Source organism: Oryctolagus cuniculus, chromosome 3 (assembly GCF_051225735.1).
Source record: "Oryctolagus cuniculus isolate XC-2025 breed Fujian yellow rabbit chromosome 3, ASM5122573v1, whole genome shotgun sequence".
Lineage (NCBI taxonomy): Eukaryota > Metazoa > Chordata > Mammalia > Lagomorpha > Leporidae > Oryctolagus > Oryctolagus cuniculus.
Genome location: NC_142869.1, coordinates 29,307,322 through 29,325,041, shown reverse-complemented (window position 1 = coordinate 29,325,041; position 17,720 = coordinate 29,307,322). Strand labels below are relative to the sequence as shown.

General features: G+C 34.0%; 1 protein-coding gene across 2 annotated transcripts in view; it reads left to right on the top strand.

The window, feature by feature from the left end:
- The first annotated feature begins 1,882 nt into the window (after positions 1-1,882).
- Positions 1,883-17,720, top strand: part of CPS1 (carbamoyl-phosphate synthase 1) — a 149,897-nt gene continuing 134,059 nt past the window's right edge. Inside the window, exons 1-2 of one of the 2 annotated variants that reach the window (XM_089329898.1) lie at positions 1,883-1,898; positions 13,238-13,381. In XM_089329898.1, coding sequence (XP_089186024.1) covers positions 13,256-13,381 — 126 coding nt within the window. In that variant the 5' untranslated portion in view covers positions 1,883-1,898; positions 13,238-13,255. Of the gene's footprint in view, positions 1,899-13,131; positions 13,382-17,720 lie in introns of those variants that run through there. The other variant, XM_002712455.6, reaches the window with a different exon arrangement.

Sequence of the window (17,720 nt, the reverse complement as noted above, 5' to 3'; positions counted from 1 at the left end):
TGCTCTTTTTGGCTGGGATGCTTTCCTTCTCACATTACCCATTTAATTAATATAAATCATTCAAATCTCATCTTCCTCACACTGTCTAACCATTCAATTAAAATTTTGTGCCCCAGTCTTATTTTCTATCAAAACACCCTATTTTTTTCCTGCAGAGCTTATAATTATATACTATAATGAAATTTGCAATTATATGTTGTGTGATTGGTTAATAAGCTGTCTTAGTACACTAAAAACTCCCATTCATTTATATTTGTTAAGCATTCTCAGGAGGTATCATGAAAGTTTGGATTGTATCCATTTTTTTTACCATTGCTTAATGATATGTAGTCAAAGATGCTCAACTTGTTGAGTGAATAAATAAGTGGATAAATGATGAACAAACTAGATGTATAAAATTAGAGGTCAGGAAACACTCACTTTCCCCCTAGTTATTCGGTTACAATTCTATGAAGGCTATCAGCATGGGCCATTTGAGGTTTAATCAAATTAATATTCCTTTGATGCTCTCTTCTGAGATCCTAGAGCTTGATAGATATCCTCTCATTAAGTCTGACACACCCCTGTCATTTTTGTAGCATTGACTTGCCCAGTTTTTAGAAAAACTGGCTATGGGAAGATTAATTAACTTAATTAAGGATACAAAGATGTTATCAAAGACCCAGGAATAGAATTTACCTCTACTTCTCTACCAGCTTTATGTGTCACATACTTGTAGTAGTTAAAGAACATATACTGGGAATAAATGCATGTTAGCAGGTTTGTAAAACTGGGAACTTTCTCAAACGCATTATTGTAAATATTCCTACTTGGCACAGAGCACATTTGATGAGATTCACCTTTAGGCCAAGAACTCTTTTCTTCATAATCATTAATCTTTCTCAATTTCCTTATGAGAAAATGATGCTCACAAAGGTTAAATAACTCAGCCACTGTTGTGGAATGAATTCATGTCAAAGCTCATTCTGGAGTTTCTAGTTGACTTGTATAAATGCGCATCCTCATTTGAACAACATTTTTGTATACTTAGTATTAAAAACTCCTAATTCGGCTGATTACTAAGATTTAAACATATCAAAGAAAGATTAACAGGAACTAGGACACTTTGTATTCTTCTAGAGAAATATTTTTGTAATGTTTTATTTAACTTTTTATATCATTTATAATATGCTTACTACTCAAAATGGTTTTAAAGCCTGAAGTCTTTTCAATTGGATTTAATCAGAGATTTCCTCTTACTAGTCTGAGAATGTAGGTATTCCTCCAAATAAAAAAAAATTATATCAGGCCTGAAATAATGCAAATAAAAGTTGGATCATATTTCTGCTGGTTGATTCAAAGTGAGGTATGATATTCTGAAGTGTAACACATCAGATATGTAAAAGAATGTTTTTCATATTTAATCTTGAAATTACAATATTTTGGACATGTTCCTTGTATCTACTGAGAAAACGTTAATTTTTACAACTCTTAAATGAATCAAGTGTTTAATACCTCTATCCCTACCCCCTCCATACTAAGTCTAAGTCAGGTGATCTGGCAAGGCGTCTAATCCTATTGGTATTGTGGTATGACCCGTCTCCTGGACTTTGAAGCCATTTCTTTTCTTCAGAGGTGATAAGGTAAAGTGTCTTATCTTAGGTCTGGAAGGGCCAAGGAGCCCGTATCAAGGTAGTGGAGTTTATTTTCCTAGACATAGCACAAGGTTTCAAGCTTGAAGAAAAAGATTAATCTGCTAAAACAAAGGACTTTGTTAACTTGGGCCTGGACATGGCAATCCCGTTTCCAGTCATCCTTTGTATAAACTTTAATAGTGAAAAGTTAGTTGGCCTTTATTTTGATGTGGCTCCTCTTTTCTTAGCTGCTCCGATTCAAGATTTGGAAAAGAAGGAACAGTGGTGAGCTGAGTAATTCCTTGGATTCTGTGAAGTGTTCTTGAGAATTATTTGCAAGTCTTAAAACTTTTAGAACTTTAATACATTTTTGGTATGAGCTTTTACTTCTGTCTCTGATTTACTAACTATATTGTGTTCGTGTTGGGTATAATTGTTGCTGCAGATGTATCATTTCATAAGTGTTTAGAGTTTTATTTATTTGAAAACTTGCAATTTTTATTTTATACTTATATACATATTTATGTGTTAATGCACTTTATAAGCTTATTTTATACTTCTGTACTTCTATATTTTATATGTTAAGTGTACTCAGTATTAATCCAAATATATTTGAAATGTCTTTAATCATGAATTTACCTTGTGTATGTTTTCAGTAAGCATTTTGTTCTTTTTAAAACATATTTATGTGAGATTTCTTGATTTGAACCTTGTCTCTGTAGTCATAAGTATAGTGGATATTTACAATTCTGTTCCAGTTAATTTATTCACTGTTGATCACCAGATCTTTTAGCCAAAATTGAAAAGTGTGATTCTTTTTCTTTTGAGAAATTGTTGGATGGGAAAGGAATCCTCGGGTGTGGGTCAACTATTTTAGGATATAAAAGATGACATTGGTGGCTCTGTTTTGTAAAGTGCATTAACAGGTAATCATATTTCATCCTGGAGGAGCTACAAGAGAGGAATATTGATTTGTTCCATTTATACTTGGATCCTTTGGGTCTTGAGTTTCCTAGTTTTCAGTTCTATTTGTTTTTCTTTATGTTCAGTTTTGAGAATAGAAAGTATGTTTGTGTCTGTTTCTCAAAAGAAAGCTGAAAAGCTATTCTAGAGTGAACTTTTGATGGGGCAAGACTGCATTCCAGTCTTGTTTTTAATTCTCTGGCTTTAGTGAATGTTTGGCACATAAATGTTAAAGAAAGGAATTTGAGAATTAATAATCACTTATGGCCTATGAGAGGAAGTTGTTGCTACTATTTCCAACTTGTTGATATTAAACAGAGACAATAAAGAGGCTAACTCAGGATCATACAATAAGACAGAATGCACATATTGCATTTTTAGTTCTGCACTATAGCCAATAAGCAGTGGGGAATTGTCTACTGATTTTAATCAGGAGACTTTTAGTTATGAAATAAGAGGTGCTAGTATAGCATATTAACTGTGTGGTTCACATGCCTTAGAAGGGTACATAGACTATAGACAAATTGAGAAATTAATGTTAAATATTCAACAGCTTCAAATTTTTCAGCAGATAAAATATTGAATCATTTTTATGCTGGTTAAGTGAGTCACAATCTATGTACTTATTATTTAATTCCTATAAAATTTTTATTTATTTGAGGAAAGAGAGAGAGAGAAAGAGAGAGACTGACTTCCCAAATGCCCACAATGGCCAGGGCTTGGCCAGTCTGATATAGGGAGCCAAGAATTCAATCCAGGTCTCCCATGTGGGTGGCAGGAACCCAATTAGTGCAGCCATCAACCTCTGTCTCCCAGGGTCTGCCTTGGCAGGAAGCTGAAATCAGAGGTTAGAGCCAGGTATTGAACCCAGGTATTTTGATACAGGTTGCGGATATCTTAACAGTTCTGTTCATATTTTTATTAATTATTTCTTGTAGCTATCCTTTGTCAACCCCATTTTATAGACAAAACTTCACTCAACAAAAGTGTGTTTGACATTGTTGACTACAGGTCAAGCTGAAGTGCTTTGGATACATATTCTAGATGTCGTCTTTTATGATCCCACATTCCTTCTTTTTATTCCTCTCGTATGTATACCTCTTAGATCATGCCCTACATATTTTCTTTGCTGAACTTTGTGTGGCAGGATGAGGAAAAGAAGATAAAAAAAAGTAGTCAGAGTTGGGGAGTCCTAAGACATGTTGGATTCCAGCCAGCTCCCACAGTGGAAGGGCGGTTAGACTCCTCCCTACCAGCAGTCAGGCTGTTTGACCCTGTCTTCGGGAGCCATCTCAGCTTGTCACCAGCCCTGCCCCACATCATTGTGCTTGTAGAGAAGCTGAGCCAAAGATTCTATTTAGAAACTTCAAGGACTAAAAGTAATAAATTATAAAAAAAGCTGATACTAATGGACATATTTGCTGGTTTTTTATCCGTTATTATAGGATAGTTTTCATATAAATGCAAACATTATTTTAAAAAGCACTTCCTCTTGAAAAGTCTGATTTCCATTGAAATTGATTCTGGCCGCCAAGCAGAGTTAGCTACACCAGTACTTTGTAAGTATAGAGAATTCAGGGCTTAATTTGGGGTTGTTAAACGTTTATGCCCACATTTGAGTTCTGTTGTCTCATTTCACTGCAATATTTTAATTTGCTTTTAAATATTAACAAGATAAGTATTGAGGAATTAAGTATCTCATTTTTCTTCCTGTGTAAAATTAAATAATATATGGTCTACTGTATAGCAATTCTTTTTGTTTACAGAATGATAATTAAGGAGCTCTGTTTTGCATGTGAATAAAAACTACAGGTCCTGAAAGACCCTCAATAGGAGGCATCAGTAACTTTCATTGAGTTTTAAGTCCTCCAACCTCATCAATGAATAAGCTTATAAGAAGAAAATTATGACCTAATAAACGACCTTTTACTTAAAGTACTTTTTGTCTTTTATTTAAAGGATCACCAATCAAACAATTTTTCTAAAAAACGTGCAATTCTATGTGTGGATTTAGAGAAGAACTAGACATAATGTTGAGAGAATGCTTGGTTTCAGTTGGGAGTGGCAGAATTTTATAACTGGGCCTTTGCGTTCCTGCTTTGCAACACTCGTCCCTGAAAGCCCTGCTTCTATCTTTCCAATAGTATTGAATAATCCTCCTGGACAAAATTCTTCTGAAAATGGAAGGCCACGGAAGAAATCAGATATAATATGACAAATGTACTATAAAAGAGAGTGGAGTAGGAATGTGCGTAGATGATCTGTTAATAAAAAAGAAAAAAGTACGTCATTCCAGTGTAAACCGCTTGCCTTACTTCATGATGTCGGTAACTTGAAGACACATTGCACAACATGCTTCTCTGGAATCATCAAATATGTTTAATTTACAGAGGATCCAATATTGTCCTGGCATATGACCTGGAGTATCATGGATAACCCCTCCTCATGGCCAGGCTAGGATCGCTCTTTAGATTCTTGCAAAATCAGTTGTATTTACTCTCAAGAAAAGAAAACAAGTCCCTCAGAGCAGCTCGTTCTGTTCATCTTGTCAGAAGCCAGCTTGATCTCATTGTGCAAAAAAGGCTACTGACGAATTTTTAAAACTTTTTCCTAGAAATATTTTACTATTAGAATGAAACATTGTCTAATAATTTAGTCATCCTATTTTGTGACAATTATGTTGTAGGTATGTTTACAGCAATTTTAAGAAAATGGTTTGACTTTTCTTTGATTTTTGTTAGTTTCTTTGCTAATTGTGCCATCATTTACAAAATTATTTCTATTTAAAATGTAGTAATTGTTCATAACTTATGTTTCTATACTGATCTCTACTATAAGCTTTAGATGTAGTTTTAAATAATTCAAAAATAATGAGATGACCTTGGCTTATTTAAATGTCTGTTATTAATAACATAATATAAAGGAATTAGAAAACTGATTTTGAAGATTTCGTGCAGCTATATAAAACTGTCTGTCTTTATGATTTTTATATCTTTTGTCTGATAGGAATATAGGCAATAATTTAAAAGATTCAATTTCCTATAGCATCTTTCAGCAGAAAATAATCCCATTTCTTGACCTATAACACCTGATATGAAGAAACTACTTGATAAACACTTTCTGAATTGATTATTCTTTTTGTAATTCTAGATTTCATTCCTGAACAATCATGAAAATTTAAAGGCATTAAATTATTCAGATTCCACAATGCTGGAATATGTAACTTCAAGCAATAGGATATAGCATAGATGTATTTTGCTATTTTAGACAAGTCTAGCCAAATCAGTTAGTTATGTAGAAGTGTGGCTACGAGGTCACTTAGTTCTACTTGATGGATTACTTCAAAAAATGGTGGATTTTTTTTCCTATATTACCTCCCTTAAGTTTTTTTTATTTTAAACATAACAGTAAATTACAGAATTTATAACTTTATTCTCTGATTTTTACTTTTGCACATATATATATGAATATAATGAATATATACGTATTTCCAGGCAATGTCATAAATACTTCTGAACATCGGAACCTCTACACCCTACATTCTTCTTGTCTTAACCAGCCCACATTTCCCAAGTCATTCCATGTGGTTATCCCTGTTTTCTCAGGATATAATTAACATACTGGACATCAGATGGACTTTGGTTAAAATTTTCGTTCTCATTTTGGCTTTGCAATTTATTACCTATGTGATCTTGGACAAGACACCTAATTCTATGGAAATCACCACCATTTTTTATGAAATAGGTATATACGCATTAGCTACCTTCAGGTTTTCTTTAAATATTAGGAGATAAGGCATTCCAGGGCCTAGCTGAGCATATCAACAAATGGCAAGTATTTCAATTTTCAGGCAGGGTATTAATTATTATTGGGGCCATTAAAATGGATTTTTAAATATCTATTTGCATTTACTGGTATTCTGTCAAGCAGAGTATATATATATATTTCTCTATTCAGATATAGATAATATGCTAATATATTGTTATTACAAATTTTAATGCTTTAGCTTCTGTTGTAGAATTGATCTGATTTATTACTCAAGAATTTAATTTTTTTTTAACTTTCAGGAAGATTGGAAGACTTGGATTAGGAATCCTGCATAACAGGATTTTAAGTGTAATTGTCATCTCATTATCAAAATTCACTTATGGAATTTTAATTTATTTAATAATTAGCTTTCTTATAAACTTTGAGTTCCTTTTTCTCAAATTTCACTCTAACTTCTGCCTTCTCTCTTTAGGTTTATAATTACATCTTACTATGAGTAGTTTTGGGACTCCTGCTATTCTTTATCATTGTTACATGTTTTTTGCCTCCTTTCCATTTAATCCATCCTTCATGACCTTTATCTGCAGCATTTCTTCTTCTTTTTGGAACAGCTTATACTTGCTTAACTTTGATTGTTTTATTGTGTTTGTATTTCACTATTTTCAGTTTTCCAAGGTCACTGTGAATTCTGAATCAACTTTCTTAGGCATTATTCACTCTCCCCATCTTGCAAATACACCACAAGCTTGACTACACTGACATTCATTTTGTCTTCTGATATTCGCAATAATTCACTTATGAATAATATCTTGTAAACATGTACTTACGTATTATCAGTCTGGAATATACACTCAATGCTCTTGAGTTAAGGTAGATTGCATCTAACATTTCTATTTGGTCCAGTAGTCAGGTCTTTTTTAAAGAAGTTACTATTGCAAGATTTACGTTTTATAAGCACATGTTGCTTATAAGGAAAGGTCTGTTCTTTTTAAGGCATTTTCAAACTGAGTCTTATAAATGATACCTTTTTAATTATCTTCGGATATAAATCACATGCACCTTGGATTTTAATGTGTGAAATCAATTTTACAAGATCTCTTTTACAGCTTCATTTTTATCTTCTTTTGCATCACTCTAACTTTTATGCTATCCAATGTTAGATTGATAAGCATATTCATCATAATTGGTTCTTCACTTCCTATCCCTCAAAATACCAATTGGATCTAAAGAACATGTCTAATGAATATGCTCTACTTGTCCAAAGAGAGTAGTTATTTTAAAACTCCAATATCTAACAACCTAATATCTGTCTGATATCTTATCAATCTTTGACACATTGGTAAGATGTTCAAGCAATTTATGAACTTCCTCATGACCAAACTTTGAGGGATCCGTCTACCAGTTTGTTCTAGTCTGTGATATGAGGAGAAAAACCATGTACCTTTATGTGGTTACAATCCATACCACATTCCTGCAAAGAGTAATCTTCTTTCTGAATCTTTATTTGTTAAAGTGTTCTTTGTTATATGAATTAGGCTAATAGAAATCATAGAAGTGAATCTAAACAGTTATATCTCTATATTCTTTTTTCATAAGCCTTCACTCAAACACAAAATTTTAGAATTTCAGGGAGCTGTTGTCTCTCCTAAGCTGAATTTATTTGCTCTCCAGTCATACTTTGCTTCTTGCTTTAAATCCATCTCTTCAAAATAGACATTTATGGAATTATTGACAGTCTTCTTTTCCACTTCCTTAGGGTCTTTATTTTCTCTTATATTCACCTGACATTTTATTTGTTCCTGCTTAACTAAACATTACTGATGAGTCAGGAATTCAGTACACAGAAATCCATTCATTCAGTCAGTCATTTTTTTTCAGAAGCATCTCTTACTTGCTTGCGGTATTAAACATTTATTGACAGACGCATCACTTGTTTAGAGTGGTTTCTGATTCATTACCTGGCAAGACACATTTCATGGGTGGTTGGCAGTTTCTGTACTTTTGAAGAACAAATTACTAACACTATTATTTTCCCTTCATTCTAGAATCTGAGTCTTTAATCTGTAGGATGAGCTGCTCTCAATTTTTCCAATTAGTAGCAGGCCTTCCCTCTCTTATGTCAATACACTGTCCAAATGAAAAGGATTCTTGCAATTGGTATATATAGGAATACAGGCTGTTAATCATTGTTGGTTTATGTTTCCTTTAAAGATGACTTTTATCATTAATATGAATGATTTGGTGGACATAAAAAGATGTTAACAGCAGTTGAAAAATAATAATAGTACTAATAAAAAGTACATAGACATATTCAATCTAACCAATAATTAAAAAATTCAATGAAAGTAAAATATGAGTTTTTTTCCCCAAAGCAAATAAATGGTAATACCTAATGGTGATGAGGATGTATTGAAAGGAACAGTATTGTATGAGAGAACTTAAACATTTTGTGGAAAAGTGGAATTAAAAATTGTTTATTCTATTATAAAAATTTATAAATCCATGAATAATTTTTTCATACAATACCTTTTCCATGGAATTTTGAAGACATGCAGTATTGAAGTTTGTTTATAGATAGACACACTGTCTTTGGAAAGAAATGTGTCAGTGTTGATAAAAAATGGTAACATTGATATACAATAGCAGCAATAGAGGCAATGAAAATGCAAGGTTTTGCAGTCATTTCAAGTAAGGCTTTAAAAGAGCTTTTAACAACATTTAAATACTTTCAGTACAATATTACAAAGCAAGAAGATAATTTACATTGGTCACAGTTTTCAAAACTGTGACCTTTGGAAAAACATAGATACTAAAAGAAAATACTCTAAAATATAACTGAGGTTATGGGTTATGTTTGTGGGGTAGGCTATTGTCTATTTTTTATTTTTCAAATTTCTATAAAAATCAAATGAAAATAAAGTAATTTTATATTACCATTTTTCAATACCAGAAACAACAAATCTGTAAATGTAAGTGCTCTGGTGATTTAGAAGACTGAATGTTTCCACTTCTTTCAAGAAATTATACATAATTACAATAATTAGGAATGTTTTTCTCTATATCTAGATACAGTTATGGAGAAAGAGTGAGAGGAATAAAAGAGGGGAAGAGAGATCCTATACATAGATATACACTTCAAGTCATTTTTAATTTATGGAATAAATAAAAAACTTTCTTAGCATTAAATAAAAGGACACTAGAATTTTTTTACTCCATCAAATTTGAGAAGTGTTTAGTTTTAAATTTTCTACATAAAACTCTACAGAGGAAAACCACCCAGATCTGTAAACGATGATAGCTAAGGTAAATGTATCAATAGAAAAGTGAGATGAACCTGTGTAAAATAGTTTGCTTTTTCTGAATGAATCACTTATAAATGTTAAGGATTTCTAATGACGTGGCTCACAAAGAATACATCCTCAAACACACAGGTTCCCACTACCCTCTGAGTATGCATGCCTGTATGCTTGTCATCCAGCCTAGTTGCTTGCAGGCAGCTTATATGAGGAGAGGATTCTATGCATGTGGTCAGCTAAATAACCGTTTCACAATGAAAACCACTTTATTTTAAGTGCATTGATGAAATATATTTGATAGAAGTATAATGCTTCTGCTAATTTTTTTTTACCTTTGACTTCAATATTCCCTATAAGTCACCTCTCAGAGCTTCACCCCTTTGACTTATTTTACTATAAACTGCCTTACTCAAGGAATAACTCAGTGTAGTTGCAGATTTCAGTGTATCTTGAACACTCACATAAGAAACTATTAACTCTTATTATAGACCTTTCCATCTCCAAGATTATTATGGAATTACAATGAATGAATGTTCCACGTCTCAATTCAGAATATTTAATCAAATTTTTCAAGCCCCCTACCCAATTCCCCTTCATTCTGGTGACTAGAAGCATGGACCATAACTTGCATCCAGGACTTTTACTGATTAAAATGAAAGCCATTACAACTCTCAGGCCTACACATCTCTTTATTTTCTAGAATTGCCGAATTCTATCCTAGAGTTTTTGATATCCATTTGGAAAACCATATTTAGTCTATCATGCTTTTTGGCAACTGTTATAAATGGTGATGTTTTCTTTACAGCTAAACTTTGGACTTCTCAGTACCTCAATTGTTATATTTAATTAAAAAACAAGGAATAAAGAAAGAAATACAGGGGCCAGTATTGTGCCATAGTTCCTTAAGCTGCTGCCTGCAGCACCAGCATCCCATGTGGGTGCTGGTTCAAGTCCTGGCTGCTCCACTTCTTATCCAGCTCCTAATAATGTGCCTAGGGAAGCAGCAGAAGATGGCTCAGTTTGTTGGACCCCTTTACCTGTGCTGGAAACCTGGAGGACGCTCTTGGTTCCTGTCTTTGGTCTGGTCCAGGCTTGACCATTGCAGCCATTTGAAGAGTGTGCCAGCAGGTGGAGGATCTCTCTGTCTCTCTATTTCTCCCTCAGTCTCGAAGAAAGAGAAGGAGAAGAAAATAAACTGCAGTGTTCACTGCATAGATAATTTTTGGGTAATGGGACTACAGTGGATTTTCCATGATGAGTATATGTCATTTTTTAGACAGACAAGTTTCCTTCCCACACCAATGCACACAAATAAAAAACTAAGAGATGAGAGCAAGGCCTAAGCTAGAATTGGCTTAAGCCAATGGGCATTGGTTCCAAGTCCTCAGTTCTCTAAATTTAGAGTTACTCTTTTTTTTTCAGTTTCATCTACCTCCACTTTAGTTTCTAAGCTCTTTCTTTAATAAAGATTGCACATGTGTTTCTTATTCAAAACAGTTCCATGACTACCAATAACACTATTTATGGATTAAAGCCAACAATTTTAATGCACATAGCATCTTCCATGATGTTGTGCCTGCCTGCTCATTTCCCCATCCTGCACCCAGTATCTGGGTCTTATCAGACTCAATTTTTAAAACATATACCATATGACTGAATGTCTTTATGCTGTTGTTCATGCCATTCCTTCTGTTGTTTGCCCCCCTACTATGTTTACTTGATATGCTTGTTTCCATCTATATAATCTCATAATTTAAAATTTACTGGATGTGCACAGAACTTGATATTTTCTTACATCTTTTTTCCCTTCTTATTTTCCCATTACACATGGGCATATTTTCATGACATTAATAATTTTATCAGTTACTTATGTACACTAATCTAAGGTGACTTTGTTCAATTTTTTATTTCCAGGAACCATGAAGTTGCCTGACCTCATTAAGTAAGACAAAAGGTTTAGCTTAAACATTGTTACCAACCCCATTCCTGGCTCCATGTCAGTGAAATTTACAATCTCTATGCCATTCTTTATCAGCTTTTCTGTTAAAGGAAGCCCTAAAAATGTATCGTTATTATCTTTATTTCTTGGACTTTTTTGGAAAAAAATCAAAGGACAATGCTAGAGTTCTTTTTGTTCTTCCATGAGCCAACAAGACTGCTTGATTACATAATTAACCATATGATTTGAAGGTAAAGGGAATCAATTGGACTCAGGTTGAAAAATGAATGCTCAAGGTTTCAAACTTTCAATATTGTATTTCAGTAACCAAAATAGTATCTTTAAAAATTTATAAATTAATATAAAAAGAATGGATTTCATGTATTTTGAAGATACGATTGTAAGGAACATAAGGATACTTCCATCTCTCCCTCCCTCCCTCTCTTCTCCTTCCTTTCTTTGTTTCAAGTTTTGCAGTGACATACTTTCAATTTATTTTATAAGCAAAGGTTTAATTTACCACTAAATATAGTGTTCCACAAGTTAAAAACAGAAAGACCACTGTTCCACAGAAATATAGTCAAGGGCTACAAACAATCATCAAATCATATAATGTCAATCTTACTCTTATACATTCAGATTTTTCTGGGAAGGTGTATTAGCTACCACAAATTAAAGAAAGCATATGATATTTGTCTTTTTGGATCTGGCATATTTCACTAAACATAATGGTCTCCAGTTGATCCATTTTATTGTACAAGACTTGATTTCATTCTTTTTAATGGCTGAGTAGTATTCCATTATACATTTATACCACATTTTCGCTATGCAATCATCAGTTGATGGACATCTGGGTTGATTCCATATTCTAGCTATTGTGAATTGAGCTGCTGTAAACATGGGGGTACGGATCTTTAAGTAGCAATAGTACATACATTAAAACCAATGTTTTCCAATAGTCCTTATGTTGAATCCAACGTTTGCAAGGGTTATTTAGTAGGTTTCTTTGTTCCAATTGTGTTTTGATATTACTGTTTTCTCAGAGATTTTGAACACAGAACAATGCAAAAGTAACAATATACTACCTTGCTGGATGAACTAAAAAATGCAGATATGTTTTTGAAGAAAAAGCTATTTGTATGTCATTTTTACTGTATTTGGCTTCCATTATCTTTTTCCAACCAGAAAATAGCAAGGTTGCAGGTTTCCTTAGGGATCCAGTTTTTCTCAAGACAAAATAAGCATCACATGTAACATAAGTAAAGCCTCTGATCTTTAGCATTATTAGAAAGTTGTTACTAGTTAAGAGTGATATTCCTAAAGTTTTCCATTGTGTCTGGGCTGTGCTATTCAGCTGCATAAGCAATTCCTTGATGCTGACTGATTTTTGACAGCATTAGCATTATTTCAGCAAGAGAAAGTAGTACTTGATGTGTTGCAATTTGTATTACATGTCCATAGAACATATCAGGACATCACCTTGGGAGGAGGGGTTAAGAGAAGGAGGAGCTGTGGCTGAAGACATTTAATGGCAGAATGAATGGAAATCAGAGATCACTGTGTGGTCTGGTCTAAACACTGACTGCACTGCATCCCTACCTTGTTCTCACATTAATTCAAACAATCTCATACAATATATGTACTTCATTTAATTTTAGTCACAAATCATCTTCAAAATGACGAGGATTTTGACAGCTTGCAAAGTCGTGAAGACACTGAAGAGTAGTTTTGGCTTTTCCAATGCGGCTTCACAGCAGCAATGGAGATTTTCAAGACCTGGCATCAGGCTCCTTTCTGTCAAGGTAATACATTTATTCATTGTTTCTGATAAAGTCGTGTGGGGTACAGGTTAGCAGTGAAGCAAAGATGTCTTTTGCAGAGCTAAATATGTAGTTCTGAATGCCAATTTATTAATCCTTGCTTTACTATAGAAACTACTAATTTCATAAATGCTCATTCTTACCCCCTCTAAGAAAAATTACAGTAAATTTTGTCCATCATAAAGAATGTTCACAATTCCAGGAAACATGTATAATATAAGTATGCTGCTTAGAAAGCAAACTTTGCAGAAAGCTATAAGAGCTCTATAAGTGCCTAGACACTATTGCTCATAGTTTGGGCTCAATAAATGGAGTTGCTTTTTTGTGCGAGAGCCATTTTACAATATAAGGTGTTTAACCCATATTCTCTAATGGCTCTCTGAAATACTGTTTAAAAATTTAGAAGGAAAATGACAACATAATTTTTATGTATTTGTAGGTCATCATGTAGACACTACCTTTTAACTTTTCCTTGCCAGCCCTTTTTCTAGAAGTCCACATTTGTTATTTTCACATTGCAGATTAAGGCATTGAGACAAATTGCAGTGGATAATTCTATGCTTCCAAGTGTATCTATAACCGAGGGCACAAGTCCAGGAAAGGAACATTAATGGCCTTCGCCCCCTCCCCACTGGATTATGAAACTGCCGTAGGAACCTCTGCCCCTTCTTATAACTATATGAAGACATTTATTATCAGAAAAGTCCGAAATTACTCCATGGGAATTTGGCCAAAAAAATTCTCTCAAGTGAACATAAAGTTTAAGCAGTCATAGTAGCTTTAAATACAGTATTTCTTTAATGGCAAGAGCAAAACAGCAAATAGGAAAAAGTATCTGTTGATGTAAAAATAGGTTCTCGGCCCGTGCCGTGGCTCACTAGGCTAATCCTCCGCCTTGCGGCGCCGGCACACTGGGTTCTAGTCCCGGTCGGGGCACCGGATTCTGTCCCAGTTGCCCCCCTTCCAGGCCAGCTCTCTGCTGTGGCCAGGGAGTGCAGTGGAGGATGGCCCAAGTGCTTGGGCCCTGCACCCCATGGGAGACCAGGAGAAGTACCTGGCTCCTGCCATCGGATCAGCGTGGTGTGCCGGCTGCAGCGCGCTGGCCGCGGCGGCCATTGGAGGGTGAACCAACGGCAAAATGAAGACCTTTCTCTCTGTCTCTCTCTCTCACTGTCCACTCTGCCTGTCAAAAAAAAAAAAAAATAGGTTCTCAAGGTTTTGGGTGTTTATCTTATACTTGGGATGTTTACTGGGTTGGCTAAAACATCTTTCAGATGCATCCGTAGGTTCTATTACATAGGTGGCTTAAATCAGGGTTCAGGGAGTAGTTTCCTGACACCTGCAGGGTGAAGCCATGCCATAAATCTTCTGGCCTTTGGGACAGGAGTGGGAAAGGAATAGACGTAAAATGGAAGGGAAAGAGAGGGAGAAGGTGAGGGAGAGGGAAAGTAAATGAGAGAAACTAGTTAAAGATTTCAGGAGAAAGGAGAATACATATGGTAGCCTCAGTGGCAAATTAACATTTTCAGCCTTCCACAGTAGTATAAGTTACCATTTTAAATGAATAAAACCAGGGGAAAAACATTTGTTTTGCAATCAGTTAAATTGCAAGAGAGCTGAAAAGAATAATATTCTAATCTATTATCAAAGATAGAGTAACTAGATATAAACTGAGAGAGACAATATTTGGATTCAGTTTAGTATTATTAATGTCCCAGGCATACTCTTTTATGTAATCTTATTTCATCTCAGAGACAATAAATAGCAATGAAAAATAGTATCACCTGTGATTATACATAGTCTCCAAAATGTCAGGTTTCAGTCACTTGGAATATCCTTTGCTTCTCATAGAAGTAGGTGAGTAAAGATAGATGTGTTTCCCCCAAACACTAAAAATGGACACTGAATGACTACTTAAAAGGGTTTAGAAGTGACTGAGATTAGATGCCAATTTCTCAGGATCACAGTAAGTGCTCCATAAAAAAACAACCACAACCAGAACAAAAAGTTCTAATTATGTGCATGGACTACTGTGAAAACAGTTCTAGCTCATGGTGGCAGATCTGTTTCAAAGGTCTGCCACAGTGCACAGCTAAGAATGACAAAGCTCTATGAGGAATAAGCCATCATTTCACAGTCTAAAAGCCATTACTCACACTCAATCATTACTGGCCAGAGTTTTGGAGGAATGCCCAGGCATGAAAAATAGAAGTTTTTGAACTTCACAATCATGAATTAAAATTCCATACAGTAATCCAAGACAATTTGTGCAATTATTCACTCATTTTAAAAATATTCTTCTACCTACTTTTCTTCTGGTCTTCACTTGGAAAGCTCAACTCTCTTAGAAAGATTTACCTCAATTTTTTTAAGTGGACCTCATTTTTTAAAGAGAGTTAAAATCTTTCTGGTAGCATTGCATAACGGTAAGTGAAGGGAAGTGAAAAAAGTCATGAAAGGTTAGGAACATTGCAGGTAGTTGTAGATAGTGAATGGATTGTGAAAGACAGGCTGCAACACATCTGTTAGCATTGCCCTGTAAACTGGGTTGCTTTTTTAATGGCTTTGGAGGTCACTTTTCCTCTCCCTTAGGTGATAACAGAGAGGGCAGAGGGTGGGTCAGATGACAGAGGTGACACACTGTATTTTTATGTGTTCTTTCCTTGTCTGTTTGTTTGTGGCCAATTTTAAGAGTGTGCCTGGCTAATAGATGCCATTATATTTCACTTATGGGAAAAAGGAAAGAATTTCCAAGTGCTCTGTTTTTCAAAAGTAGTTGTTATCAATGATATAAATGATCAATAACCATAAAATATGAATGTTTTAGAGACTATAATCTTCTTCTACTAATATTGAATTGTTCAGTGCTCATTGTTATACTCATCCAGTTGCAACAATACAGTAAAAAAATACTCTGGATGGGGAAGAAAAAGACTGTGTTTTAACCCCATTATGCGTTTATTACAATTTTGACCTTGTTCACACTACACATTCTCTGAACTAAAGTTTTTCATGTGTAGTGTTGAAAAGTTCTTGATTTCCTAAACTATTTGTTTGATTGTAACAATGTTTTGTTTTCAATGTTGAAAAACTTATAAAGCACTTTAAAGCAAAAATTTGCCAAAAAAGTTCTATTCTATATATGCTACTAGAAGGGCTTAGTAGAAGATTAGATCAGAGTGTCCTAATGTCCTACAAATTATTATGACAAAATACTTGACAAGAATTTTCAAATATTTAGAATGACAAACTCTTTAACCTTTGTTCTATATTAAACCTATTTCTAAGAAGATATTTCTTATAATGAATCATACTCAAAGATGATGAGGCAAATAATTTTTTTTTCAACTATGGTGAATTCAATTTTAAAAGGCAGGATGTATGTTATAATATCATAGTTCTTCCATTCATTCATCTATTCCTCTTTTATTTAACATATACCAAACTTCTATAATGGGAGCATATAGGAAGAATAATAACAAGAAATAAGTCAATAGTAAATGGATTGTCTCTGACTTCAGGAAACTCAGATTTAAAAATTCTGAGTTCACACCTCTTGGAAAGTCACCAGAACAAAATAGTTTCATTTTTACTTGCAAATGAATTTGGAAATCAAAGGTATTAAACTGAAAAGGTTAAGTTCCCTCTGAATACAAAATGGTTCAATAAGTACTGCTTCTAACATTAATCCATTCATTAAAAAAAAAAGGTGACCTGTGTTACAATTAAGCCAGGAACCTAACAGTCCAAGTGTCCTCTCTGATACTTCAGATATAATTTAGTCTCAGGAGTCATTATCCCCTTTGAAAGGCTTTCATTTTACAAGATTTTGTATTCTGTTCCCAACATGGAAGTATCTATTTAGCTCAGTCTTGAGGAGCTATTGTCATTTGATTAGAAATTGGCAACTACAAAAACTCCTACGATTAGAATAATTTAGTTATATTGTAGTAGCTTTAAAAACACTCACAAAAAGTAGAATTCATTATTATATTGAAACGTTTTTATACATATTTCAAGTAGGTGGGTAGGTAGTCTATTTTATTAGACTTTAACTGCATATAGATACATTTAAGACTGGATTTCATCGTGGAAATCCACATTTTTGAAATGATAACTTACGTTCCAGTGCCAAATCAGTTGCTGCACAATTGGTTTGGATGATGGACCACTTCACATAATTTTGGTGTATATTATTTCTTTAATTGCAAAGTAGCCTCTCTTTTGAATATTTTTTGTTTGTTTCACATTTTTTCTATCTTCTTCATTCTATAATATAGACTCAGTCGTTTGTCATCAACAGTGCCTTGATATTTTGAGC